Source organism: Podarcis tiliguerta (assembly GCF_965153285.1).
Source record: "Podarcis tiliguerta genome assembly, chromosome: 7".
NCBI lineage: Eukaryota > Metazoa > Chordata > Lepidosauria > Squamata > Lacertidae > Podarcis > Podarcis tiliguerta.
The window spans coordinates 81,328,034-81,355,470 of NC_139540.1; the positions used below are offsets into that span (position 1 = coordinate 81,328,034).

The window sequence follows — 27,437 nt, forward strand, 5'->3', positions numbered from 1 at the left end:
TCCAAAGAAGGAGACTCCACCACACTCCTTGGCAGCAAATTCCACTGTCGAACAGCTCTTACTGTCAGGAAGTTCTTCCTAATGTTTAGGTGGAATCTTCTTTCTTGTAGTTTGGATCCATTGCTCCGTGTCCGCTTCTCTGGAGCAGCAGAAAACAACCTTTCTCCCTCCTCTATATGACATCCTTTTATATATTGGAACATGGCTATCATATCACCCCTTAACCTCCTCTTCTCCAGGCTAAACAATGTTTTCTAGGTTTGTTCATTTGAATGTATGTCCTGCCCTGTTCCAGGTGTTTTGGGTTGATTATTTAAAATAAACAGAGAAGCAGACATTTAGAATAACTCCCACCTACCTCTGCCTGCCTTCCACTTTTGCTCTGGGAAGCCTCCAGGGCGGCTCAAACTCCCCTTTCGGAAAACTGGCGAGTTCCCGCCTCCCCCCTCGGAAATAAAGACACGAGACACCAGAATTTTAGGTTAATGGGTCAAATTAGGCCACAACTTTATTGATTGCAGGAATTGAGCGGTATTGGTATTGGCTTAGGCATTGGTCCTATTGACTAACCGGCTTCAGCCTGCTTGCTTGAAGACCTGCAAGTGTTAACCACCAGTAGGGGGAGTCCTGCTGATGCACATCAACTAGGAGCTCCCCCGGGGTCACCGGCCTGGCGTGCCATAGGCCCACACCTCCATAGGCTTAGGACAAGGCCACGCCCCCCGGAATCCTTTACCAGACTACCCTTCGATTTGGGGGGAAGGTGATGGCGCTTCCTTCCCCCCCCCCTTTCATCTGCATAACAACACGCCTACCCAATCAGCTGGAGCAAGTAAAGAGGGAGATCCTCCGCAGCCCTAAATAGGGCGGGCCACGCCTCCGGACCAGCCGATTGGCTGGCCGGGGAGATGACACGTCCAAGGATTCCCCCAGTATCTCGGGGGCTTTGAGCCAGCCCCCACGTGCGTGGGGAGGGGCGTGAAGCCCGCAACCGCACCTCCTCTCCAGCTCGGAAGTGGCTCTGCCTTAAACCAAGTGGCTCTCCAAGGTTTCAGGCAGGATTCTCTTCCAGTCCTACCTGGACATGATGGGCATTGAACCTGGGAGCTTCTGCATTCAAAGCTGATGCTCTAGCTCGCAGCAAAATGGAAGAGTAATGAAATCCCCTCTATTCAAGATTGGATCCAAAAGCTGACAGAATATGCTGAATTAGATGGTTGATCAGGAAAAATAAAGAATAAATCAAAACAGGAATTTGTTTCTAAATGGGAGGTTTTCAAAGAATATCTGAAAAATAAATATAGTAGTTTAAATTCTGTTGCAGCATTCGAGGAACTTCAGTAATAGTTGTACGGTAGATATAAGAAATTAGATTTAATGAGAATAAGTTTCATTATAAAAAAAAATGTGTATTGGCAATAAGTAATATGAATTTGAAGTATGGAATAGACGGGAGGTTGGGTCTTTAGTGTTAAGACCAATAGATGTTTTATTGTTTGCTAAGAATATTATGTGTCTAAGGTTATTTTTGTAATTTGTGTATAATTTGGTATTTGTGTTTTTTGTTTGTTTGTCTTTCTTGTTGTATAAATAAAAAACTTTAAATAAATAAATAAATAAATAAATAAACCAAAGCTGATGCTCTAGCACTGAGCTACAGTAAGGTTACCAGATTTTTTTCCCCAATGAATCTGGGGACACTTTTCAACTTCAGTAGGAATGGTAGGATTTTGTCAGGGGACTGATTTGTAAATCCGTGGACTGTCCCTGGGAAACGGGGACATCTGGTAACCTTAAGCTACGGCCCTTCTGGTTGTTTCTGCCTGCTCCTGATGTGTTTAAATTGGGAAAATACTTGTCGCATTCTCTTCTAGCACAGCTTTTGAAATTTAAAAACATCAACAACATGGTTATCAAAGGAAAAACTATGTAGCAGTTATTTGAAAAGCCAACCAAAGCCAACAGGAGACCATATGTGTGTGTGTATGTGTGTGTGTGTGTGTGTGTGTGAAGACCAGTTTACTGTCAGGAATTTAAAACTAACCCTATATCCAAACAACAGTACAAAAAGCTCATTGGCTTAGAGTCAGGTTAGTTTAGGGACCCATATATATCTGCCTAGGAATTAAATTTACCTTCTTGAATTGCCTCATGGGAATTGCTTTGTATATTAAAAATAGTATTATAATCAGGTTTATTTGAGTAAAATTTGAAGTCAACCTTTCCCTTTTGTCTTTTGAAATTCCTCTGTGTTAAAAAGCATAATGTAGCAGAAAAGATTTGGGCAGATTCCATGTATAAACCTTTACTTGTATTTATTTAATAAAATTTACACTCTGCTTGATTATAAAACAACAACCCTCAAAGCGGCTTACAAAAAAAGCTTTGGAGTTTCAGCTTTTACTTTCATATTTTTTTGCACTGTCTAAACTCTTTACTGACCCCAAACAAAAAGCTGTATGATTTTTGTTTTCAGGAATGTAAGTACAGTAAATGTTGTACGAGCTCATGTACATTTCTCCGTGGAGCAGTGTGCAGCAATGAATTGTGCTGTGAAAATTGTCAGGTAAGATGCTAAAGTACTCTCTTCACTGCCTTGGCCACACATTCACCTCACTTTGTTTGAATCGACATTACAACTTCCTCTGAATTTTATCTCCGCAACCTCTGTGTTGCAGCCAATGCGCATCCTACACAGAGCTGGCCCATCAAAGTTAATGGACATGGCAAGTTTAGTTTCATTAATTTCAGTGGGTCTACTGTGAGTAGAACTTAGTTGGTTACAACCATTTGCAGCCGGATGTAAGATGCTAATTAACACTGAACTGCAATCAGATCAAGGAAGGATTTCCTTTAAAGATGGAATGCCACTTTTGAGGATTTCCATATCTACAATTAAATGCTGGTGTTGTTCAAGGGTAGGGAAAGAATCTCGGGATCTCAGCAACAATGTAAGCACTGACACAGGTGAGTGTGAAGGTTTACCAGAGTTCTACAGGCCATTTAGGAGACATCCAAATAATAAATCTGGCTGGGTTTCCCCAGCCACTCTGGGTGGCTTCCATAGAAACAAAAAATACATTAAAATATCACAGATTTAAAACCTCCCTGAACAGGGCTGCCTTAAGATGTCTTCTAAATGTCAGGTAGTTATTTATCACTTTGACATCTGATGGGAGGGCGTTCTACAGGGAGGGCGCCACTACTGAGAAGGCCCTCTGCCTGGTTCCCTGTAGCTTTGCTTCTCGCAATGAGGGAACCGCCAGAAGGCCCTCGGCGCTGGACCTCAGCGTCCGGGCAGAACGATGGGGGTGGAGACGCTCCTTCAGGTATACTGGGCCGAGGCCGTTTAGTGCTTTAAAGGTCAGCACCAACACTTTGAATTGTGCTCAGAAATGTACTGGGAGCCAATGTAGGGCTTTCAGGACAAGTGTTATGGTCTCGGTGGCCGCCCCCAGTCACCAGTCTAGCCGCCGCATTCTGGATTAGTTGTAGTTTCCGAGTCACCTTCAAAGGTAGCCCCACGTAGAGCGCATTGCAGTAGTCCAAGCGGGAGATAACCAGAGCATGCACCGCTCTGGCGAGACAGTCCGCGGGCAGGTAGGGTCTCAGCCTGCGTACCAGGTGGAGTTGGTAGACACGGTTTTATTGATTGCAAGGCAATGCACATGGCCACCAGGCTAATGCAGTTACTGATCAAAGACGGCTCACTGCACTCAGAATTATACCTTCAGTGGCAACTCATCTAGCCTTCTGGCAGAAGAGACTCTTGTACCTTTTTTTCTCAGCCCAAGGCCGGGCTTCACTAATCTCTAGGGAAGAGGCAGGATATAAATAAATATATAATAAAATACTACTACATCTACTACTAATAATAATAATAGTGGATCAGTAAGATAGTCGCACAGTCTGTTTCCCATGGGATTCTTCATCAAAGCCTTGTTGCTCCCATTGCTCTGTCCCAGCTCCTGCCAAGCTAGCGGTTCGAAAGCACACCAGTGAAAGTAGATAAATAGGTACCACTGTGGCGGGAATCCTCCTCAACCCTAGCTGTAGTCCTCCGTGAAAAATGCTATTAATACTTTCCTTCTTCCTTTTCCTTTTCACGTAGTTCAAGCCAAGAAACACAATCTGTAGAGCAGCTGTAGATAGCGTCTGCGATTTCCCTGAGTACTGCAATGGCAGTTCGGCATCCTGCCCAAGCAATGTTTACGCCCAGAACGGCTATAGCTGTGCCTCTGATTCTGGCTACTGTTATGGTGGATCCTGTCAGTCAGCTGATCTACAGTGTCAGGATCTTTTTGGTGAAAGTAAGTGAGACAACTTGCTTTTTTGCTTCTTTTCAAAACAAAGTGAAATATTTACCCTTAAAAACAGCAACCAAGCAAGCAAGCAAACAGGTTCCTTCTGTAACCAAATTGTGTGTGCATGCCCACTCGCACCTATACCACGAGCCTTCCTCAGCTTTTATGCCAGTTGCCCATCCTATGAGTCCTGGGTTTCTCTTGGACTCTCTGAGCAGAATTCAGCGTCACACGATTTAGATTGTTCCATCAACAATGTAAGCATTTCTGCTTGGCAGATGAAATCACCTCCCCACTCCTCCCCCCGCACCCTGTTTTGGGGGGATCTCCTGACACACCTGCCCTTTCACCTGAGCTGGCTGGAGGGAGAAGCCCATGGCATTAGTTGTGCTGCCTTCCACATTTGCAACTATTGCCCAATATGGCTGATTGCCAAGGCATGCTTCTTCTTCCTTGGTGCAGAAGATGGCCACCTGAATTCTGACTGGTATGACCAGGTTTATGCATTTTATGCCAACTTTAAAATCACTCTACTAGCTACCGTATTTTTCGCTCTATAAGACACGCCAGACCACAAGACGCACCTAATTTTTGGAGGAGGGAAACAAGAAAAAAAATATTCTGAATCTCAGAAGCCAGAACAGCAAGAGGGATCGCAGCGCAGTGAAAGCAGCAATCCCTCTTGCTGTTCTGGCTTCTGGGATAGCTGTGCAGCCTGCATTCGCTCCATAAGACGCACACACATTTCCCCTTACTTTTTTAGAGGGAAAAAGTGAGTCTTATAGAGCCAAAAATACGGTACCTAACTACCTAACTAGGGACGCGGGTGGCGCTGTGGGTAAAAGCCTCAGCGCCTAGGGGTTGCCGATTGAAAGGTCGGTGGCTCGAATCCCTGCGGCGGGGTGTGCTCCCATCGTTCGGTCCCAGCGCCTGCCAACCTAGCAGTTCGAAAGCACTCCCGGGTGCAAGTAGATAAATAGGGACCGCTTACTAGCGGGAAGGTAAACGGCGTTTCCGTGTGCGGCTCTGACTCGCCAGAGCAGCGATGTCACGCTGGCCACGTGACCCGGAAGTGTCTGCGGACAGCGCTGGCCCCCGGCCTCTTGAGTGAGATGGGCGCACAACCCTAGAGTCTGTCAAGACTGGCCCGTACGGGCAGGGGTACCTTTACCTTTAACTACACTTAGGCACAAGCCAAAATGTTGTTAGTTACCATGCCAACCTGTTCAGTTAGGTTGTTTTGGTGAAGCCCTTATGAGGAATCCTGCTTCCTCTGAAGACCTATCTTGCCAGGATTCTGCTCTCACCGTAGCCATTGAGATGCCAAAAAGAAGCCTACAAGTAGCTCTCCTACTCCTTCTGCCTCTTTCTACAGGAGGTTATACTGTATATAGATCCATCATAGCTAGTAGCTATTTATAGACCTACCATTCATAATTTTGCTAATCCCCTTCTAAATCCATCTAAGTTAGTGGCCTTCACTACACATTGCAGGGATCTCCATTGTTTAACTATGTGCTGCATGAAGAAAATATTTTAAATAACTAAATAATTTTGCTTCAGTGAAAACAAAGAGTCTTGCAGCACCTACAAGGCTAACAAATTTATTATTTGCGGAGGCAAATCCAATATATCAGACTTTATGCATCAGACTGATTTGTTTTCACACATATGAAAGTATCAGTTCAGAGCATTGCGAAAAGAAAACTATTAAATGTTTCATTTTAGTCCTTCTAATCAAAATCCTTTTAATATTTATAGAGTCAAAAAGTGCTCCGCAAGCATGTTATGAAGAAATTAATGGTGAGACAGATAGATTTGGACACTGTGGGATTGACATAAGAAAGGGATTTAAGACTTGTTCTTTGCGGTATGTGATTAGGAAACAGAAGAAACTGTGGCAGGATGTTTGTGGGCTGGCGGCTTAGGCATCTTCTATTGTATGGTGCATGTTTTTACTGTTGATATAGTATCAAGGCAGCCAGGTGGAGTGGGCTGTCATGACTCTCCCACAGGGACTAGGACACCCAGTTGGAGGGACGGCACTGGGTTTCTGACCCTGACACTGGTGGTCAGTCCCACTAAACTGTGGTTGACAGTCAGGTGTCTGCTGAACCACATCCTACATCTGAGTACAGGGTCAGATTTAAGGTGCTGCTTTTGACCTTTAAAGCCCTTCACGGGCTAGGACCCTCGTACCTACGGGACCGCCTCTCCCGGTATGCCCCACGGAGAGCCTCAAGGTCCATAAATAGCAACACCCTAGTGGTCCCGGGCCCTAAGGAAGTTAGATTGGCTTCAACCAGAGCCAGGGCCTTTTCAACACTGGCTCCGGCCTGGTGGAACGCTCTGCCTCATGAGACCAGGGCCCTGCAGGATCTGATTTCTTTCCACAGGGCCTGTAAGACAGAGTTGTTCCGCCTGGCCTTTGGCTTGGAGCCAATTTGATTCCCTCCCTCCCTCTCTTTCTTTTTTCTTTTCCTTCTCCTCCTGCGATGAGGCTACATTTTAATATTTTAATGTTCCATTATTTTAATGTTGTATCTTACTTTTGTTTTTAAGTTGTAATCATTCATCTTGTTTTTATTATTGCTTGTAAGCCGCTCTGAGCCCGGCCTTGGCTGGGGAGGGCGGGGTATAAATAAAAAATTATTATTATTATTATTACAGCATCAAGGCCAATGGTGCTGGAGCCAGGATTGTCATGGGCATCTTTTCCCCCAAGACCAAGTACCACAGTGTCTCCCACACTGTCAGTCCAATGGTGCAAGAAGCATACCAAATGGGAGGTCATAGAGGTTTACAAGCCCAAGTAGGGGCAGATCTTGGTAATATGGTGCCCTGCGTGAGGCCCAAATTTGACGTGTTCCCCACTCCACCCCAAGCTGCCTTCCAAAAGCCGGAGAAGGGAGGCGCCAAGCTTTGGGAAGGAGGCACAAGGCTCCCTCCCACCTCCTTCCTAAAGCTGGGCAAGCGCTAACTAGGCTTTGGGAAGGAAGCAGGAGGACTCTAGGACCCTGTCAGAGCCCTCACGCCTCCTTCCCAAAACCCAGTGCTTACTTTGGGGGGAGGTGCACCCTTGACTCCTGTGCCCTGGGCTGGGGAACCAGGTGCGCTACCCTAAATCCGCCTCTTTTCCAAGCCTTGTTGGAGCAAGTTGCACACCAGGCTCTGTCTCTGGTGCTGTAACAAGGACCTGTGTGGCACTGTGGTCTAAATCACTGAGCCTCTTGGGTTTGCTGATCAGAAGGTTGACGGTTCGAATCCGCATGATGGGGTGAGCTCCTGTTGCTCTGTCCTAGCTTCTGCCAACCTAGCAGTTCAAAAGCATGCCAGTGCAAGTAGATAAATAGGTACCACCCACACCCTCACACACACACACACACATACAAACAAGCAAACCACACTGCAGCTAACTGAACACAACCAACCAAGCGTTGGACTCTCAAATCTCTCACAATGCCATCATAAATGAATAGATATCTAGAGGACCTACCCACACAATGCTGACATAAAAACCCTGCACGAATACTACACAACAGAACAAAAGATCAATATCTTTCTCCCCTTTCCTCTCTCTTTTCCCCCAATCGCATATGTGTCTAGTACCAAATGTTAACGAACTGTGAAAAAACCTCTATGAATTGAAAGTAGAGACACTATATGTACTTTTTTGTCTGTTTGTTTGATACACAATAAAATCTTTAATAAAAACTAATTTAAAAAATAGAGGACACAACACAAAAGAAAAATGTATTGAGAAGAATGATTGATTAATTAATTAATTAATTAATTGTAGATTGCCTTTCACCAAAATGATTATAAGGTGGTTCACATAAGAAAATCAATACAGCAAAACCATACAACAACAACAAATTAAGATATGCCAAAATATATCCCTTGGGCACAAACTGTTGGGCAGTAATCTTTGATGCCAGGTGTTTCAAAGGTTGAGGAATGACAGCCCCTCCCGTTTGTCATCTGTGTAATGAAAAGCATGCATTTTTAGGTAACATGTTCAAAAACATACTTCTGTTGTCAAATCTGATATTTTGAAGGTGAAAAAAATAGATATTTCCAATACATAATCCCCAACTCTTTGCAAATGTGTGGTCCTGTTCTTTTCTCCAAATGTCTTTGATAGGGATATCAAATGTGGAAAGTTAATTTGCCTCTATCCAACCAGAACGCCTTATGTTGACATGGACGTTCCAGTTCTGTACATTCCGTTCCAAGATACCCTTTGTATATCTCTGGACCTTCAGCAACCAGAGGGCTTTCCGGACCCAATGCTGGTGAAAGAGGGTACAAAATGTGGAACTGAAAAGGTAAGGGATCTGACACAGCATGACTATTACTGTTGCTTAAATGTTGTCACCAGTGCGTATGGTGTCCTAAAGAGCAGCACAAGCAAAAGGAAGACCACTGGTCTCATGCTTGAAGAACTTAAAATCTAAATTCCAGCTATGAAGAGACAGGTATGATGGGCTGGGAGTGATGGGAGAAGCAGAGATGGTAATCGGCAAATGCAGTTAGATGTTGTTTGTTCATAAAGTATACCTAAAGTGGGGGGGACGGACCTCAAGGCCAGGGGTCTTAATGCAGCCCTGCAGACTTTCCTGTCTCCTCAGGCCATGCCCCCTCCACAGATCTCACCTCTCGTTGGCCATGCCCTGTGCCCTCCTGGACTGCTTTTGCTCAGCTGCAACAAGTCCCTGAGCAGTGCTGACGCCTCTTGCTTGCCTGGGTGGAAGCAGTGGTGTAGCGTGGGGGGTGCAGGGGGGGCCGGCCGCACCAGGCGCAACATCTGGGGGTTAGGGTTAGGGGGCGCAAATCCACGGGTTAGGGGGCGCAAATTACTTGCCTTGCCCCGGGTGCTGACAACCCACGCTACGCCACTGGGTGGAAGAGGGAGAGAAGGGTGTGCATGTGAACCCACACAGCACGGCCACAGACTTGCACGGCCAGCTTCTGTCACCCCTCTTGTTCCATCCACTTTAGCATATGGCCCTTGGAAGACTAGTGGGGGGGAACGGTCTTTGGCCTGGAAGGGATTCTTGGTCCCTGGCCTTTGTCCCTTGGCTTCCTTTCAGTTGGGGATGATGCAGTGTTCTTGGGCGATCTCCATATGCCATTAGGAGTGCCCCTCCTGCCATGGTGTTCTTCCTCCAGTTCTTCCTCTTTTCCTCTTGCACCAGACTGAGACGAAGCGAGAGTTGCTACTACCGCTGATTGCAAAAGGGGAAGCAAGTGAGAAAATACCTGCTCATTGCAGCAGCCAGAGACATGACCACTATCCCCCCCCCCAGCTTGTACTCCCCCTAGCAGCCACTTGGGATGCAGGTGGCACTGTGGGTTAAACCACAGAGCCTAGGACTTGCCGATCAGAAGGTCGGCGGTTCAAATCCCCGCAACGGGGTGAGCTGCCGTTGCTCGGTCCCTGCTCCTGCCAACCTAGCAGTTCGAAAGCACATCAAAGTGCAAGTAGATAAATAGGTACCGCTCCAGCGGGAAGGTAAACGGCGTTTCCGTGCGCTGCTCTGGTTCGCCAGAAGCGGCTTAGTCATGCTGGCCACATGACCCGGAAGTGTACACCGGCTCCCTCGGCCAATAAAGCGAGATGAGCACCGCAACCCCAGAGTCGGCCACGACTGGACCTAATGGTCAGGGGTCCCTTTGCCTTTACCTTAGCAGCCACTTGCCACTCACTCCTTAATCTGCCTGTAGGCTTCATTAGCTGCCCTCTGACTTTCTTTTTTTAAAAAAACAAAAACAAAACAAAGATCTTTATTGAAATTTAACATATATACATAATAACCAAAATTCCCAATGATTCCCTCACATAAAATATAATATCTAAATTGCAACAGCTGCAAAATTATACACTTAATTATAAGACCCACCTCCCACCCTCTACTTCCCTCCACAGCAATTCAACTTCTTTATATTTCTTTCTTCCTTTTTTCCCTTGCATTCTGTAATATATTATTTTTGTTAAATTCTGATTTTTCCTTCTTTCTTTATTTGTTTTGTTATTGCTTACATTTTTTATTGTAAGCTTATTAAGATGTCATTTTAGAACAATATTTTGACATATAATCTTCGAAATACTTCCACTCCATTCTTAACTTTTGATTTGATTGATATCTTATAATTGAAGTTAATTTTGCCAATTCTATATACTCACTTAATTTACAAAGAGCCAGTGTGGTGTAGTGGTTAAGAGTGGTAGTCTCGTAATCTGGGGAACCGGGTTCGCGTCTCCGCTCCTCCACATGCAGCTGCTGGGTGACCTTGGGCCAGTCACACTTCTCTGAAGTCTCTCAGCCCCACTCACCCCACAGAGTGTTTGTTGTGGGGGAGGAAGGGAAAGGAAAATGTTAGCCGCTTTGAGACTCCTTAAAAGGGAGTGAAAGGCGGGATATCAAATCCAAACTCTTCTTCTTCTTCTTCTACAAATCCACTCTTCCTTTGTTGGTATGTCCTGAGATTTCCATTTAGTAGCAATCACTACTCTGGCAGCTGTGCCCTCTGACTTTCATAGGAGGTGGAGGAGACTGGAAGAGGAAAAGGTTTTTAGGCACCAGTGCTGGACAAGAGGATGGGATGAAAGCAGGGCATTATGGTTAATCTTGTCCCCCACCCCCCAACCTCCCCTGCTAATGCGGTTTTCCTGTAAAAAGGGTAGATCTGGATTAATGGAGGAGGGGAAAATACAGACTAGCACTTTGATGCAGGTGACATTGTACATACAATGGAAAAATCTTGCATACAGATCTCGCAATAAACACCTGTCTGGAAGCACTCATAGATGCAGTCTGGTGAGTGCAAAAGGTCTGTTGCAGGGCAGCAACTCTTCTGAAAACTGAAAATTGATTTATTTATTTTTAAGGTTTGTCTCAAACAAGTATGTGAAAAGTATGACGTCCTGAAATATGATTGTGATCCTACAAAAACGTGTTTGGGGCATGGAGTAAGTAAAACAAATGTTATATCTTCCATGTTGGTGTTTCTGCTATAAAAAGGAGGTGGGGGTGTTTTCTTTCAGAAACTATTTGGTGTTTTCTTGTGTGCCTGAAGTTGGCTGTACATATGCAAAAGATGGAGGTGGTGTAGTTCTTTTTCTTTCTTTTTTCCAAAAAATTTTTTATTGGTTTTCACAATATTATAAACAAACAAATGCATAAGACAAACAAACATAAATCATAGCCTTATTGAAAATTACACTTGTTAACTTTAAGTGACTTCCTTGCTTCCCCTTGGTTGAATTTCATTGCCTATCCTTTTAACGGTTTTCCAAATCACAATTCTTATAAAATTTAACTTAAACATTAACATCCTTAAATCTTCACATTATGAAATTAAACATGTTAATTCATCACTTAACATAAATAAAATCCTAAGCCAATTAAGTATCTGCAAGCTGTTTTCGGTTAATTTAACTTAACATATTTAACTAAATAATCATTAAATTTAATCCACTCTTCCTGATACTTCTCCTCCTTCTGGTCGCGGACTCTTCCGGTTAGGTCAGCTAGCTCTGAAAAATCCATCATCTTCATCTGCCATTCTTCTATCGTTGGTAATTCTTGGGTTTTCCACTTTTTAGCTAACAATATACGAGCAGCAGTTGTGGCATACAAAAATAATTTAACATCTTTCTTGGGCAATTCCAAACCTGTTATTCCAAGAAGAAAGGCCTCTGGTTTCTTTATAAAGGTATATTTCAACATTTTTTTCAATTCATCATAAATCTTTTCCCAGAAGTCTTTCACCTTGGGACAGGTCCACCACATATGATAAAAGGTTCCTTCCTTTTCTTTACACAAGGTGGTGGAGTTCTGATGTGGTGGATTGGACTGTCCTACTTCAGACTACAGCTGGGGAGTTTCATTTTTTACTAAAACCACTTTGTGGGTAGAAAACTAGCACAGCAAGAAGAGTTCAGGTAATCCTTCTAACTGCTGTGTTAATTTTCTACTTGGAAGGAATTAATATGGGAACTTTTCTTAAAAAATCTCCAATGCATAGCTTGAAGTGGTACAGCCAGCTCTTACCACTTTAGGATTCTTCGACTCCATTCTCCTTCATGTGAAACCACCCCACCCCCCACCTTTCACAGGTGTGATTGTATGATTTCATGTATGTTTGCAGGGGAGAGAAATAGAGCTACTTGCCTGCATGTGTGTCTCTGGTCTGCATGTGTACTAAGCATGTGTACTTTATGTGTGGTAACTTCAGAATTTGCATGGTCACTTTTGCCACAACCACTGTTGGCATGTGATCTGTAGAGGGTTGACCAGTCTTGAATGTAGCCCATGGCCTGAAAAACATTAGCCACCACCCCTGACCTAAATGCATGCTTTCCGCTGCTAATTGTGAGATCAAGGCATCTGTTAACACATTCTAACACATCCATGACTTGGTCGTGGATAGAGGAATTGATCTGGCATACATAACAGAGACTTGGTGGGACATGGCCAATGGCTCTATTATTGCTTCTGCTTGTCCACCAGGTTTCTCTTAAGCACTGCAACCGAGGGTATGTGGGTGGCAGAGTGGTGGTTATTGCAGCAAGTTTTAGGAAGTCGTTAGTTTTCACCGGGCATCCTATTAAAGAGACTCAGTTTTCTGAATGCATGTTCTAGAAGTTGGGCAGGATACCTATTGGGGTACCAACCTCCCCACTGAACCAAGAATTCCCAGCCTGAGCTGCTTCAGGTCATGGCAGATGTTCTGCTGGAGACACCTAGTCTGGTGGCTCTAGGGGATTTGAACATCCATGCTGACATGACCTTACACAGGACCGCTTGGGACTTCATGGAAAGCATGGCCTTCATGGAGCTGTCCCTGAATAACTCTGACCCTACTAATAATCATGGACATGCCTTAGATCTGGCGTTTACCACTGTGGATGTGGGTGGTCTGACATTAAGTTCCAGTACAACAAAAGACGCGGGACGCGGGTGGCGCTGTGGGTTAAAGCCTCAGTGCCTAGGGCTTGCCGATCGAAAGGTCGGCGGTTCGAATCCCCGCGGCGGGGTGCGCTCCCACTGTTCGGTCCCAGCGCCTGCCAACCTAGCAGTTCGAAAGCACTCTCGGGTGCAAGTAGATAAATAGGGACCGCTTACTAGCGGGAAGGTAAACGGCATTTCCGTGTGCGGCTCTGGCTCTCCAGAGCAGCGATGTCACGCTGGCCACGTGACCCGGAAGTGTCTTCGGACAGCGCTGGCCCCCGGCCTCTTTGAGTGAGATGGGCGCACAACCCTAGAGTCTGTCAAGACTGGCCCGTACGGGCAGGGGTACCTTTACCTTTTTACAACAAAAGAAGTGCCATGGTCAAATCACTTCCTGGTGCAACTAGACTTCTCTGTGACCCCCTCTGCAGGGAGGTGGGACTGATTCGAATGGTCACTTAATAGATCCAAATGACTTCCAAAGAGTGGTGGCGGGTATCTTGTCCCCATGTTGATGGCCTCTCAGCTGATTCCCTCTGGACCCAGCCATTATGGCCAGTTATTATCTAGTCTCAACTCATCCATTCTTGGGCAAAGTAATTGAGCAGGTGGTTGCTCAACAACTCCAGGCATGTCTAGAGGATGGGGAATATTTGGTTCCCTTCCATTTAAATGAGTACCAGTGAATGTCCTGTGTGTCTGGAAGCGGTTGGAGGATGGAAGGCAGCTAACAGATTGAGGTTGGATCCTGACAAAACAGAAGTACTGTTTTGGGCGGACAGTGGGCAGGACTTCCTAGCCCTGAATGGGGTAACTGTGCCCTTGAAGGACCAGATGCTCAGCCTGAGAGTCACAGCTGTCCATGGAGGCGCAGGTTAATTCTATTTTCAGGGCAGCTGTGTACCTGATCCATCTGGTACGCTGGCTGAGACCCTACCTGCCTGCACACTGTCTCACCAGAGTGGTACATCCCTTGGTTATCTCTCGATTGGACTACTGCAGCACGCTCTGTGTGGGGCTACCTTTGAAGGTCCAACTCCAAGGGCCTTCTGGTGGTTCCCTCCCTGCGAGAAGTGAGGTTACAGGGAACCAGGCAGAGGGCCTTCTCAGTAGTGGTGCCCTCTCTGTGGAACACCCTCCCATCAGATGACAAGGAGATAAGTAACTATTCAACCTTTAGAAGACATCTGAAGGCAGCTCTGTATAGGAAAGTTTTTAATGTTTAATGTTTTATTATGTTTTTGTATATGCTTGAAGCAGCCCAGAGTTGCTGGGGCAAACCACTCAAATGGGTGGAGTACAAATAATGGAACTATTATTATTATTATTATTATTATTATTATTACTACTACTGCTGCTGCTGCTACTACTACTTTACCCTTAATTTTATTTTAGACTAGAGCTGAGGCCCTACTCAGGAAATACAGTGGTGCCTCGCAAGACGAAAAGAATCCGTTCCGGGAGTCTTTTCGTCTTGCGGTTTCTTCGTCTTGCGAAGCAAGCCCATTGACGGAGTAGCGCTATTAGCGCTATTGACATTTTAAGAGCTAAAAACGGCTTTTTAAGGCTTGGGGGATTAGCGGTTTTGCTGCTAAAATGCTTTTAGCAGCTTAGCGATTCAGAATAAGGGGGTTTGGAGCGGGAAAAACCCCCCAAAAAATGTCGTCAATTTTCGTCTTGCGAAGCAAGCCGATAGGGAAATTCGTCTTGCGAAGCGCCTCTGCAGATGGAAAACCCTTTCGTCTTGCGGGTTTTCCGTCTTGCGAGGCATTCGTCTTGCGGGGCACCACTGTAATAAGAATAAAATTTTCTTAAAGCATATTTTTCTGTTTAAGATAAAGCACGTAAGCAAGGAGTAAACGTTTGCTATTCCTCCCCCCTTCAGATTTGCAACAACAAAAGAAACTGCCACTGTGATCCAGGATGGGCACCTCCAAATTGCAAGGAAAAAGGAGGCCCCCTCGGAGGAAGCATTGACAGTGGGCTTCGCATGCTGGCTTCTGGTTAGTAAAAGCAAGACCCTCCATCCTGACAAACAGCTCTGCTGCAGTAATATCCAAACTGTTTAGAATTAGGACCCACCTTTCACCTCAGCCTGAAACCATGGGACTGGGTTTCATTTTTGTTTTAAGCCATTCATTCCCCTCTTTATTCTTCCCTTGAATTTTCTGTCTTTCCCAAGGCAGAAAGATAAAAAAATGACAGCACGTTAGATTAATAATCATTCCTTTTTCCAAAGGAACTTTAGGATTGTAGGCTGTGTGTTTATGAGAGTCAGTGTGAGTGAAACGTTTTAGAATTCTTGGTGCCTGAACTAAACTGCAATTCCCAGGAAATGGGGGAAGGGTGGCGGTTAGGCTGGTATAAAATTGGTATATGTTTTCAGAATAGACATAACCCCTCTCTCCATCCCTGTATTTCTAGGTCTCTTTAAGCAAATGTTTTAGTACTACTGCCCATCCCTAATAATAATAATAAATTTTATTTATATCCCGCCCTCCCCAGCCGAAGCCGGGCTCAGGGCGGCTAACAATACTAAAATAGTGCAACATTATAAAAATTAATTAAAATCAAAATTGATGGCAACCATAAACTAAAGTTTTGTAAAGATTGCCAAAGGAGGGAGTCAGGCTGCACCCTGACCGAAGGCCTGGTGGAACAGCTCTGTCTTGCAGGCCCTGCGGAAAGATGTCAAGTCCTGCAGGGCCCTTGTGTCTTGTGACAGAGCGGTCCACCAGGTTGGAGCCGCAGCCGAAAAAGCCCTGGCTCTGGTTGAGGCCAGCCTAACCTCTCTGTGGCCTGGGACCTTCAATATGTTTTTATTTGAAGACCGTAAGTTCCTCTGTGGGGCATACCAGGAGAGGCGGTCCCGTAGGTACGAGGGTCCTAGGCCGTATAGGGCTTTGAAGGTTAAAACCAGCACCTTAAACCTGATCCTGTACTCCACCGGGAGCCAGTGCAGCTGGTATAGCACCGGATGAATGTGATCTCGCAGCGAAGGAGTCTCGCCGCGGCATCCTGCACCAGGCTGTGATGGACTTGTGTATTCTGATGTGCCAGCTGAATCCCTGTGGACTAGTACAAAGTCAACGTGGGTGTAATTGCTGGTGTACAATTAATTGGGCCAGAACAAAGCTTATTGGTGCAAGAGTAAAAAAATCCAAACAATATCTTCTTCTTGTAATAGCCCTGGAGCACAGGAGACACTTTACCAGGAGCAGTGGCGTAGTGTGGGGGGTGCAGGGGGGGCTGGCCGCACCGGGCGCAACATCTGGGGGTTAGGGTTAGGGGGCGCAAATCCACGGGTTAGGGGGCGCAAATCCACGGGTTAGGGGCCGCAAATTACTTGCCTTGCCCCGGGTGCTGACAACCCACGCTACGCCACTGACCAGGAGACGCTCTTGCCAAACTCCAGTGAAAGGAACAGGAGCTGTACATGAGGATAGCACTTAGACACAGGAGAGAGAGAGAACACTGCAGAGAAAGAAGCTAAGACATTCCTAGTGCTACCCAGTTACTGCTTTTCTGCTGTAAGCTGCAAGCAGAACTGCAACTGATTTCCTACATCATTAGTAGCAGGGCATTTTTCTATGTGTATAACCTGATACGTTCTGCTGACACCTGTCGATTTGACATAACTTCTGTCTGCAGCTTCACTGTGACCTTTGTGAAGGATGTCATTTTATAACCCCATTTTATATATATTTTAAAACGGTCTTTTAACTTAACACTTTTCCAGCTCTCCATTTATTTTTTTAATGAAAGAGAGGAATAGTGCTGTAAAACTGTGTTACTACAATATTACATTTTTATACAGCAATAATGCTAAATAAAAAAAATAAAAAAAACCTTTCTGGTTGTTGCTGTTTTAGCAATGTGGAAAGAGTTTGCTTTCTAATCTTTAAAAAATTATATAAAATTGGAGCATTGAGAGCCAGTGTGGTGTAGTGGTTAAGAGCGGTAGTCTCGTAATCTGGTGAACCGGGTTCGCGTCCCCTCTCCTCCACATGCAGCTGCTGGGTGACCTTGGGCCAGTCACACTTCTCTGAAGTCTCTCAGCCCCACTCACCTCGCAGAGTGTTTGTTGTGGGGGAGGAAGGGAGAGGAGAATGTTAGCCGCTTTGAGACTCCTTAAAGGGAGTGAAAGGCGGGATATCAAATCCAAACTCTTCTTCTTCTCTTCATTGGGCAGTGCCACGCTAAAAATGTCTAATGCGGCAGCTCTCCTGGTTCAGTCTTTGCTGTGAAATTTGTTTCCATCTAGATATTACAGAAAGAGCCATAGAAGACAACATGCGGACGTGGGTGCTCCTGAGCATATTTCTCTTTCTGCCCATTGTGGTTGGGTCAGCCGTCCTGATTGTCAAATGGGCACGAATCAGCAAATACTTCATAGAGGAAAGCGGGTCCCTAGGTGATTCAGAGTAAGTCACAGTTTATCAGAGCCTGCCCTGTACACACCTGAAATCTTCTGGTACATCCACAATTTGGACAAATAGGACCTGCAACAGAATGCAGTCTTCTTCAGCCATGGCGACCTCCACATGCCCTTTCCCCTCTCACCCACTTTTGCATTGGGCTGGGGGGGGGGGGTTGGGGGAAGTCCCTTGCTTAGGGATTTTTCCTAATTTTTGTTGTATTTCTGCAAACCTTGGGGTTCGTCTGAGCCTGCTGATGCGTCAGAGGTGCCATTTTAGCTACATAATAACACAGATAGGAGTTTGCTGTTAGTATATATTGGGGGGGGCTGTATATCCCTCCAGATGTGGTTGACCATACTGGAGGGAGATGATGTCCAACAACAAAAGAAAGAAAAGCAAGGATAGGAAACCTGTGTTGTTGTACTGCAACAACCCATTATGGCTAGTGTTCAGGAAAGATGGGAGGTGTAGTCCAGCAACCTCTGAAGGGCCATAGGTTGCCCACCCCAGTACATATAATAATAATTAATTTTCAGACTGTATAGTAAAGCTAACTCCATGACAAAGCTGAGGCATGCTTATCTGTATATAATTGAGGTTAAGTACCGGTAATCTTAGGGATGCGGGTGGCGCTGTGGGTAAAACCTCAGTGCCTAGGACTTGCCGATCGTATGGCCGGCAGTTCGAATCCCCATGGCAGGGTGAGCTCCCAGCTCCTGCCCACCTAGCAGTTCGAAAGCACCCTGAAGTGCAAGTAGATAAATAGGTTCCGCTTTATAGCGGGAAGGTAAACAGCGTTTCCGTGTGCTGCGCTGGTGCAGGCTCGCCAGAGCAGCTTCGTCACGCTGGCCACGTGACCCGGAAGTGTCTCCAGACAGCGCTGGCCCCTGGCCTCTTAAGCGAGATGGGCGTGCAACCCTAGAGTCGGACACGACTGGCCCATACGGGCAGGGGTACCTTTACCTTTACCTTTACCTTTACCTTTACCTTTATCTTTACCTTTACCTTACCGGTAATCTGAATTCTCATTACATTTCAGATCTTATACTAGATCCGATGAATATAGCATGTCAGACAAAACAAGGTAAGCTTCAACTAACTTAAAGTATACTTGTTAAAAACAAACTAACTTTCCTTCCAGAGCTGGTTGCAGTCTAGAAAAGGATCACTCCCTAATTTATTTCATTCCTTTGTGATAGTGAAACATGGATTAAATTGTCTAGTTTTCCCCACCACTTAAGGATGGACTGGGTTTCTCTGCAAAATCTGCATGTTACCTTTCCTTCCAAGGAGCCTCAAGGGAACACACAGTAAAATAAGACCTGAAAATAAACATGGGCAGAGCAGTCTTTTACTCTGGTTACTCAGGGGTTGTGCGTGGGGGTGGCCAGAGAGTGATTCTGTTGTTCTGCCAGCAAAGTAACTGTCATATCTACTATTCAGTCTCACTCTACACCAGTCCAAAAATTCGAAGTCAGCTTGGGATGTGAGGGCGATCTGGCTGCGACATCTGTCGCCCCATTGATCGCCAGGGTTGATTCGGCTGATCTGGCTGGCTAGGCGGGTGTCCCCTTCCTCCCTCACCGCTCCATGTGCATCCCTCCCGAAGCTGCGCGCTCGGTGGAAGAGGACGACCCTCCCAGATAGAAGGAGTGTACCGTTCTTCGGTCAAGGGTATACAATAGCTGCGCTCCCCTGCTAGAACCTCCAAACGAGCTCAAAAATTAGAAGTCAGCTTAATAGTCACAATAGACACAGCATTCCTGGAAAACCATCAAAGCTTACCAATTCTGGACTCCACCAGCAACGATGCCCACAAGCTGCCCCCATATGCACCATTGCATCATCAGATACACAGTGTGCATCCCAGTGTCCCCCAATGGCACAGATCCAGTGGCACAGCCAGCAGTCAGTCCTCTACTGCTAGTCTCCAGGCACCCCTACAAGCCAGACTGCTTGAACTCTCAGATGTTGTTCTTTTAGCACAACACACAAAGGGGAGGAAGGAGAACCCCCACAACACAGCACCCATATAGCTCTGGGCTTAGGGGGCCTTCAAAGAGCACTCACATTTGTCCTGAGCCAAGACAATGGATCAGGGCCTCCCCGCAAGGTTATCCAAGGCCAAGAGTAGAAGATGCAACAGGCAGAGTCACAGACACCCCGCAACAGCCATCAGCCTCCAGTTGATCACTGCACTGAGTGACGGATTGTGATGCAGAAGATGAGAGTTTGTGCCACATCAAGGTTGAGGTGGAAATACCCTTACTCAGCTTTTGTATACCTAACTGGGGGGAAATCCAACAGTGATGTCAGGGGTAAAAGAAAGGGAACTTTTAGGAGGCTGTCGACATGGATTCCAGCCCAGGGCATTTCCTGAACCAGTCAGCCAAAGCAACACAAATGGATGACACAGCTCATGGGGCATTGATTTTCCCTCATCATTAACACCAAGAGGAGTCCATCAATACCTTAGAAAGTGGTACTATAGACAGCCGATTATTTGGGCAATTTTTATATTAGGGCACCAGCTTGATGTTAGGAACACTTTTGCTATAACACAACCCCAAAGAGGTGGGCCTCACTTGTGGTTGACATGGAACATGAGTTGGGATGGAACAAACAGCATGCAGGAATCAGTTGCACAACCCAAGCCTTTCTAAACAAGGAGGAATTTTGCTTGTCTCCTGGAGGGGACTGTCAGGCAGGATTCCAAAGAATAATAATAATCAAAATGTTCATTTTTTGCTATTCTATCGGAATGTATGGCTATGAGTCTCCTTAAATTACAGATCATAAATATATAAATACTACAACTACAAACAAAAGACTCATTAAATACTGTCCTATTAATGACAGCGATGTTTGCTTTTTCTTATTTTCTTCTGAATTTTTTGTTTACAGCATTCTACATTCTTATATTATTAATCATCATTACTCAGTTTTAACTGTATTTAGTCTGTTTAAAATATATGATAGTATTTGTTCTAATTGTTTAGATACTCTTTTCTCAATTCACATGGTTTCATCAATTCAAAAATGTTAAATGGCACACCTAAAACTCTGCCAGCCTTCACCAGTGTGGTGCCCTCCAGATGTTTTGGAGTGCAGCTCCGGTTGTCCTCAGCCAGCTTGGCCATTTGATGCCAGGGCTGAAGGGAGTTGTGGTCTGAAACATCTGGTGGGCACCACGTTGGTGAACAAAGCAGTGACAGGCATTGCTTGGGAAACTGTTTCATAACAGCAGCAGCACTTCCAGGCAAAGCCCCACACTAGATCTTGCCCCACCTAGGAAAGGTACAAAGCAAAGCCAGTCCACCCAAGAGGCAAGGTAAAGCGACTGCCACAGGCAGCAGGATTCACAGGGGCAGCAGATCTGGCCTCCAAAGTACACAATCACCTGCTGCTGCTGTGGTGGCAGTGACAGCACTCCTTGGAGGCCGGATCTGTGCTTTCTTTGGCAGCCCACCCCCCATGCCACCTCTCAGTGGCGTAGCGTGGGGGGTGCAGGGGGGGCCGGCCGCACCGGGCGCAACATCTGGGTGTTAGGGTTAGGGGGCGCAAATCCATGGGTTAGGGGGCGCAAATCCACGGGTTAGGGGGCACAAATCCATGGGTTAGGGGGTGTAAATTACTTGCCTTGCCCCGGGTGCTGACAACCCACGCTACGCCACTGCCACCTCTACAGCGGCCTCTTGGTGAACAGGTCTCCTCCGACTCTTGTTCCCAATGCACAGCTTTATTCCCCCCAGTTCCTGATGTAGATCTTCACTCAGCCCTTCCTCCCTGATAGGCAGGAGGTGCCAGGTTGTGGTTTGCTTAGGGGCCAAGTGTCTTGGGCCAGCCCTGGTACAGAAATTTCAAAGACAATGCAGGGAGTGGTGAGGCTTCTATGGGAGAAGATGGTTTTTCTCTTCTCCATCTTTCTGGGTGGTGCTAAGGAAATGCAGATGCACCATTTATTTTTTTGCCTCGTTTTGCGGATTCTCCTTATTGTATTGCTCCATCATGTCTTCTCTCCTCTCTCCTCTTTCCCTCCTGCTGCCCCTGGCATGTGAGTAGCTTGAGCAACCGAGAAGACACAACGTGACCAGACCTGGGCCAGGCTCCTGCTGTTTATATGACTTGTTGCTGCCTAATAAATCACTGCTTGCTTATACAGTACAGGTGAAAAGTATTCTGTGATCTCGTTTTTTGACAGAATTACAAGCCTGGTAGATGAAGGGAACGCAGTGGATGTAGCCTACCTTAATTTCAGCAAGGCATTTGACAAGGTGCCCCATGATATTCTTGTAAAGAAGCTGGTAAAATGCGGTCTTGACTATGCTACCACTCAGTGGATTTGTAACTGGCTGACTGACCGAACCCAAAGGGTGCTCATCAATGGTTCCTCTTCATCCTGGAGAAGAGTGACTAGTGGGGTGCCACAGGGTTCTGTCTTGGGCCCGGTCTTATTCAACATCTTTATCAACGACTTGGAGGATGGACTCAAGGGCATCCTGATCAAATTTGCAGATGACACCAAACTGGGAGGGGTGGCTAACACCCCAGAGGACAGGATCACACTTCAAAACGACCTTGACAGATTAGAGAACTGGGCCAAAACAAACAAGATGAATTTTAACAGGGAGAAATGTAAAGTATTGCACTTGGGCAAAAAAAAATGAGAGGCACAAATACAAGATGGGTGACACCTGGCTTGAGAGCAGTACATGTGAAAAGGATCTAGGAGTCTTGGTTGACCACAAACTTGACATGAGCCAACAGTGTGACGCGGCAGCTAAAAAAGCCAATGCAATGCTGGGCTGCATCAATAGGAGTATAGCATCTAGATCAAGGGAAGTAATAGTGCCACTGTATTCTGCTCTGGTCAGACCTCACCTGGAGTACTGTGTCCAGTTCTGGGCACCACAGTTCAAGAAGGACACTGACAAACTGGAACGTGTCCAGAGGAGGGCAACCAAAATGGTCAAAGGCCTGGAAACGATGCCTTATGAGGAACGGCTAAGGGAGCTGGGCATGTTTAGCCTGCAGAAGAGGAGGTTAAGGGGGGATATGATAGCCATGTTCAAATATATAAAAGGATGTCCCATAGAGGAGGGAGAAAGGTTGTTTTCTGCTGCTCCAGAGAAGCGGACACGGAGCAATGGATCCAAACTACAAGAAAGAAGATTCCACCTAAACATTAGGAAGAACTTCCTGACAGTAAGAGCTGTTCGACAGTGGAATTGGCTGCCAAGGTGTGTGGTGGAGTCTCCTTCTTTGGAGGTCTTTAAGCAGAGGCTTGACAACCATATGTCAGGAGTGCTCTGATGGTGTTTCCTGCTTGGCAGGGGGTTGGACTCGATGGCCCTTGTGGTCTCCTCCAACTCTATGATTCTATGATTCTATGATTCAGATGGGAGGGGTACAAATAACAAATTACTACTACTACTGCTGCTGCTGCTACTACATACCCTCCCAGATTGCTGAGCTCCATCTGCCCCTCATTTCCCATGCACATACATCCATCGTTGTTGTTTAGTCATTTAGTCGTGTCCGACTCTTCGTGACTCCATGGACCAGAGCACACCAGGCACTCCTGTCTTCCACTGCCTCCCGCAGATTGGTCAAACTCATGCTGGTAGCTTTGAGAACACTGTCCAACCATCTCGTCCTCTGCCGTCCCCTTCTGTCTTTCATTACTCCCTTTTCACTCTGAGCACACAACACCCACCTCACATGCAGTGGCTTCCTGATCGCTCCCAGAGTCAAAATAAACTCCTATTCCTTATCTTGCACCTCTCCTCCACTTCTCCATGCTCATGCCCCAAGAAAATCCCACCCATGACTTTTGTCTCACCTTGAACACCAGCCCCTTGAACACTTTCTTCAGTGGAAGTTTGCAGCAGCCCAATATATTCGCTCTTTTCTGAGCAGTGGAAAGTTCCCAGGTGTGGTCCCTACCCAGGTTTGGTTTCCTTTGGAAGGAAATCACTGGAGACTTAATTTGTGTTTTGTAATATTTGAGTTTATTTACAAACATGCAGGTTGAGCATAAGTGCAGGAGGCCCTGCTTAAGCATTCCAGTAGACAGCTAAATACCCCTGTCCCTGAAAGAGGTATCCGGAGGAAATGGCCAGCGCGATAAGATCCTGTGCGCCCAAACACAGGGCTAGCAGACTCCAGGGATTAATCGGCAGCCCGTATGCCAGCCGTTTCCTTCTCTATAATGTCTTCTTGGAATAATTTAGGGCTTACCCACACTTATCTTTCCTCCGCTCTTTCCTGGCACAGCCCACAATTTAAAGCTCTGTGTCTGAGCACCTGTTTCTAGCTCTGGAGCAGGCTTCCTCAAACTCGGCCCTCCCGATGTTTTTGGCCTACAACTCCCATGATCCCCAGGACCAGTGGGATGGCAACTGTAGTCTCAAAACATCTGGGGGGGGCGAGTTTGAGGAAGCCTGCTCTGGAGCATTCCCTCTGAAAACACACTCTTTTAAAGCCCAACTGGAGCAAATGTCAATCAGTGTTAAAACACAAATGGATGTTTGCACTGATTCAGCTTTAACAAGTGTTTTTTCCCCAGCAAAGTGCTCTGACATGGAGCGTTAAAGCGTGAGCTCTGCCTGAAAGAGTGGGACCAAAGATACCATAAGTGTTGCTGAGCCCTTAGTTTTCAAAGGGAGAGAGAGGGTCAGCATCATCAAAGGGCAGCCAAGGGGAAAGGGATGCAAGAAATAACAAGACCATAAAATGAAGCTGAATTTTTCATAAAGTGACGAAAATAACTGTTTACTTGGCCGTTTTCCTATGTCGCAAAGGCTGAAATTTCAGTTCGGTGGAGGAGGGTCAAGATATAAACTGATATAAACTGATATGCATGAAATTTTAAATATAGCTATATAATCTCTATTGTACAGTGGTGCCTCGCAAGACAAAAAGAATCCGTTCCGCGAGTCTCTTCGTCTAGCAGTTTTTTCGTCTTGCGAAGCAACCCTATTAGCCGATTAGCGCTATAAGCGGTTTAGCGGCTATTAGCGGCTTAAGGGATTAGCGGATTAGCTGCTAAAAGGCTATTAGCGGCTATTAAAGGCTTAAGGGATTAGCGGATTAGCTGCTAAAAGGCTATTGGCAGCTTAGTGCCTTAGAAAAAGGGGGTGGGGAGCGAAAAAAAATCGCAAGAATCGCAAGACATTTTCATCTTGCGAAGCAAGCCCATAGAGAAATTCGTCCTGCGGAGTGCATTGAAAAACGGAAAACCCTTTCGTCTAGCGGGTTTTCCGTCTTGCGAGGCATTCGTCTTGCGGGGCACCACTGTAGTTAAGACCTTTGGAGCAGGCATTTTTTTAAAAAAAAGTTTTTTTATGAACCGCCTTAATGATTTATCATCCATTCCCATCAAAACGTCTTGGTAATAATGGTCACATTTTTGTCTTCCCTCAGCATTGGTGCACACTATGGCCAACAGGGAAAGACCCACAGAGTAGACATGGTCATCTATTAAAAAAGAAGAGCAGATGAAGATTGTTCCTTGACAGAAGGCATAGTCATCCATGTAGACCTGTGTCTTGGGCGGATCCAGTAATCCTAGGCTCCAGTAATCCAGGAATCATGTGCCAGCCCTCTTCCAGGCCTCCAGTGTCTAAGCCAAATCCAAACTACAACCGGAATCAAGAGTTGGTGGGCCTCACCAAGGCAACCAGGAAAAGACCAAGGAGCTACAGAGTGGACTTGGTCATATGTTAAAAAAAGCAGAGCAGATGAAGATTGTTCTTCGACAGGAGGCATAGTCAACAACTTGAGTAGGAATCAGTGAGCTGACATACTACTTGTTGGGCGTTCATCTTGATTTGCTTGCACAAAGCTTATGCAGAAGTTAGATTATATCTGGACTTTATAGAGCAATCTGAATGACTGAGCACTTTAATCCACTTTAACTGCACCAACCTAAATCTCCTGTGCACACTTGAATCCGTCCCACAAAATACTAGCAAGGAGGTGGCCAGAGAAAATGGCAGCTTAACCAGACAGGTGCTGGGCTGCGACTAGGCGGCTGGCAGCTGGGGAATTCTTATGCTGGCCGCTTGGATTGGCAGACTTTCCCACCATCCATTTATTTGATTCCTGACCAATACAGCCAGGCTAAATAAAAGGCTTCCAATTCTTCTCATTGTACTTGTATTGTTATTTACGTTTAACACGCAGCCTTCTATTACGCTAATTTGTTTTCGAGTACTCTAACAAATTAACATTTGCACGTTGTATTTTACAAGGATCAGTTGAATTCCGCAAGGAGATTGCTATTTGGATAATATGTTTTAAGGTAATCTTTGAATATTTTATTTTATTTACAAATTCAATGAACGATTGTATAATAATGCAAATTCTTGTATTGTATCCCCCCCTTTGTTGTCTTAATCTTTTCTTTTTTATTGAATTAAAATACAAATATATAAACATACATAAAGATAATTAAAAAAATAATAATAATACAGCCAGTCTAAGTGGGCTGGGCTTCACCCCAGTCTGCCCCCAGCCTATAAAGGCTGGCTGTGCCCAATCCCAGTCGGCTGAAGAACATCCCTCCTTTCCCACCCTAATCAGTAATACTGTGGGTTTTGTAGGTTAACCTTTTGCTTCCTAGGGTACTGTGTTTGTGGGCCCTGCTATGGTTCTATAATGGTTGCTGTTTTTGGAACCGGGAAGCAATTGGCCTGCAAACAGATTGGCCCCATTTGCAGGTTTTGCTTTCCCCATAGCAACAATCACTATTTGTTGCTATTTGTTGTTAATATCGGTTGAAAATATTAATATTTTCCTTTTTCCGGTGGTTATTTATTAAAACAGGGGTCAGCAAACATTTTTTGGAGGGGTCTGTTTCACTGTCATCCACATACTGCCAGAACCACCTTTTGTGAATCAAGAGCAGTTTCCCCTGGCCTCATAGTCATTGTGGATTAGCAGGAGATGCTGCAGAATAGAAAGGAGATGCTGCTCTGTGTTGACTCGTTAACTTGCAGGTTTTGCCTAAACCTAATCCAACCTCCACCTGGAATCAATAATCCACAGGGTGGACATGATGAACATAGCTGTCAAGCGTCCCTTATTTGGCGGCACAGTCCCTTATCCCAGCGCCATGTCCAGCTGCTGTCCCTTATTGATGATGTCCCTTAAATAAGCTACTGAAGGTAATGGGGCCCTTTCTATGTCCAGCTGTGCTTTGTCAACAACAAATTGTTGCTGTTTTTTTGTGTTGAATATATGCTATATGGTAATTTATGGACCTAATGGGTATCTAAAGCCATTTGCATGCAACAAAATATGTATTTTATCAAAGTAATTGTTGATCCCTTATTTTGGCTGCTGATCCCTTATTTTCGAGGCTGCTGGTCCCTTACTTTCAAATCTGTAAGTTGACAGCTATGATGATGAACTTCATGAAGAATTTGTAGTAATTTCCAAAGGTGCCCAGGGTGGACATGGTCTTATAATCCTCTTCAACAACTGAAATGTCCTCTGTGCACCAGATAAGCTCAATATAAACTTAATATAAGATTGTGATGTAAGCTAACACCCCTTCCTTGAATCACTATCTATTAAATACTGTTAAAAGTTATGTACTATGACAAATATGAACAGTACATTGTTCCAAAATAATTATGTCAAAACATGGGTTGAAGTTTTAAAAGATATGTCAAGATAAAATTGTCATTGCTGGACAAAATTTCAGTAATAAAAATGAATGTTTTGCCTAGAATGATGTTTTTATTTCA

General features: G+C 45.4%; 1 protein-coding gene and 1 long non-coding RNA gene across 5 annotated transcripts in view; both read left to right on the top strand.

Moving 5' to 3' along the window:
• The window catches only part of LOC310681153 (disintegrin and metalloproteinase domain-containing protein 2-like), a 48,800-nt gene extending 26,954 nt beyond the window's left edge, over window positions 1–21,846 (top strand). For 3 of the 4 annotated variants that reach the window (XM_083448672.1, XM_083448673.1, XM_083448675.1), the window contains exons 13-21: window positions 2,477–2,566; window positions 4,112–4,310; window positions 6,066–6,174; window positions 8,449–8,632; window positions 11,197–11,277; window positions 15,147–15,264; window positions 17,526–17,685; window positions 18,722–18,766; window positions 21,745–21,846. In XM_083448672.1, coding sequence (XP_083304798.1) covers window positions 2,477–2,566; window positions 4,112–4,310; window positions 6,066–6,174; window positions 8,449–8,632; window positions 11,197–11,277; window positions 15,147–15,264; window positions 17,526–17,685; window positions 18,722–18,766; window positions 21,745–21,772 — 1,014 coding nt within the window. In that variant the 3' untranslated portion in view covers window positions 21,773–21,846. The remainder of the gene's footprint in view (window positions 1–2,476; window positions 2,567–4,111; window positions 4,311–6,065; window positions 6,175–8,448; window positions 8,633–11,196; window positions 11,278–15,146; window positions 15,265–17,525; window positions 17,686–18,721; window positions 18,767–21,744) is intronic. The other variant, XM_083448674.1, reaches the window with a different exon arrangement.
• Window positions 1–27,421, top strand: part of LOC310681248 — a 57,999-nt gene extending 30,578 nt beyond the window's left edge. The window contains exon 3 of the long non-coding RNA XR_014513165.1: window positions 25,149–27,421. This is a non-coding gene — a long non-coding RNA (uncharacterized lncRNA). The remainder of the gene's footprint in view (window positions 1–25,148) is intronic.
• Window positions 27,422–27,437: the final 16 nt, after the last annotated feature.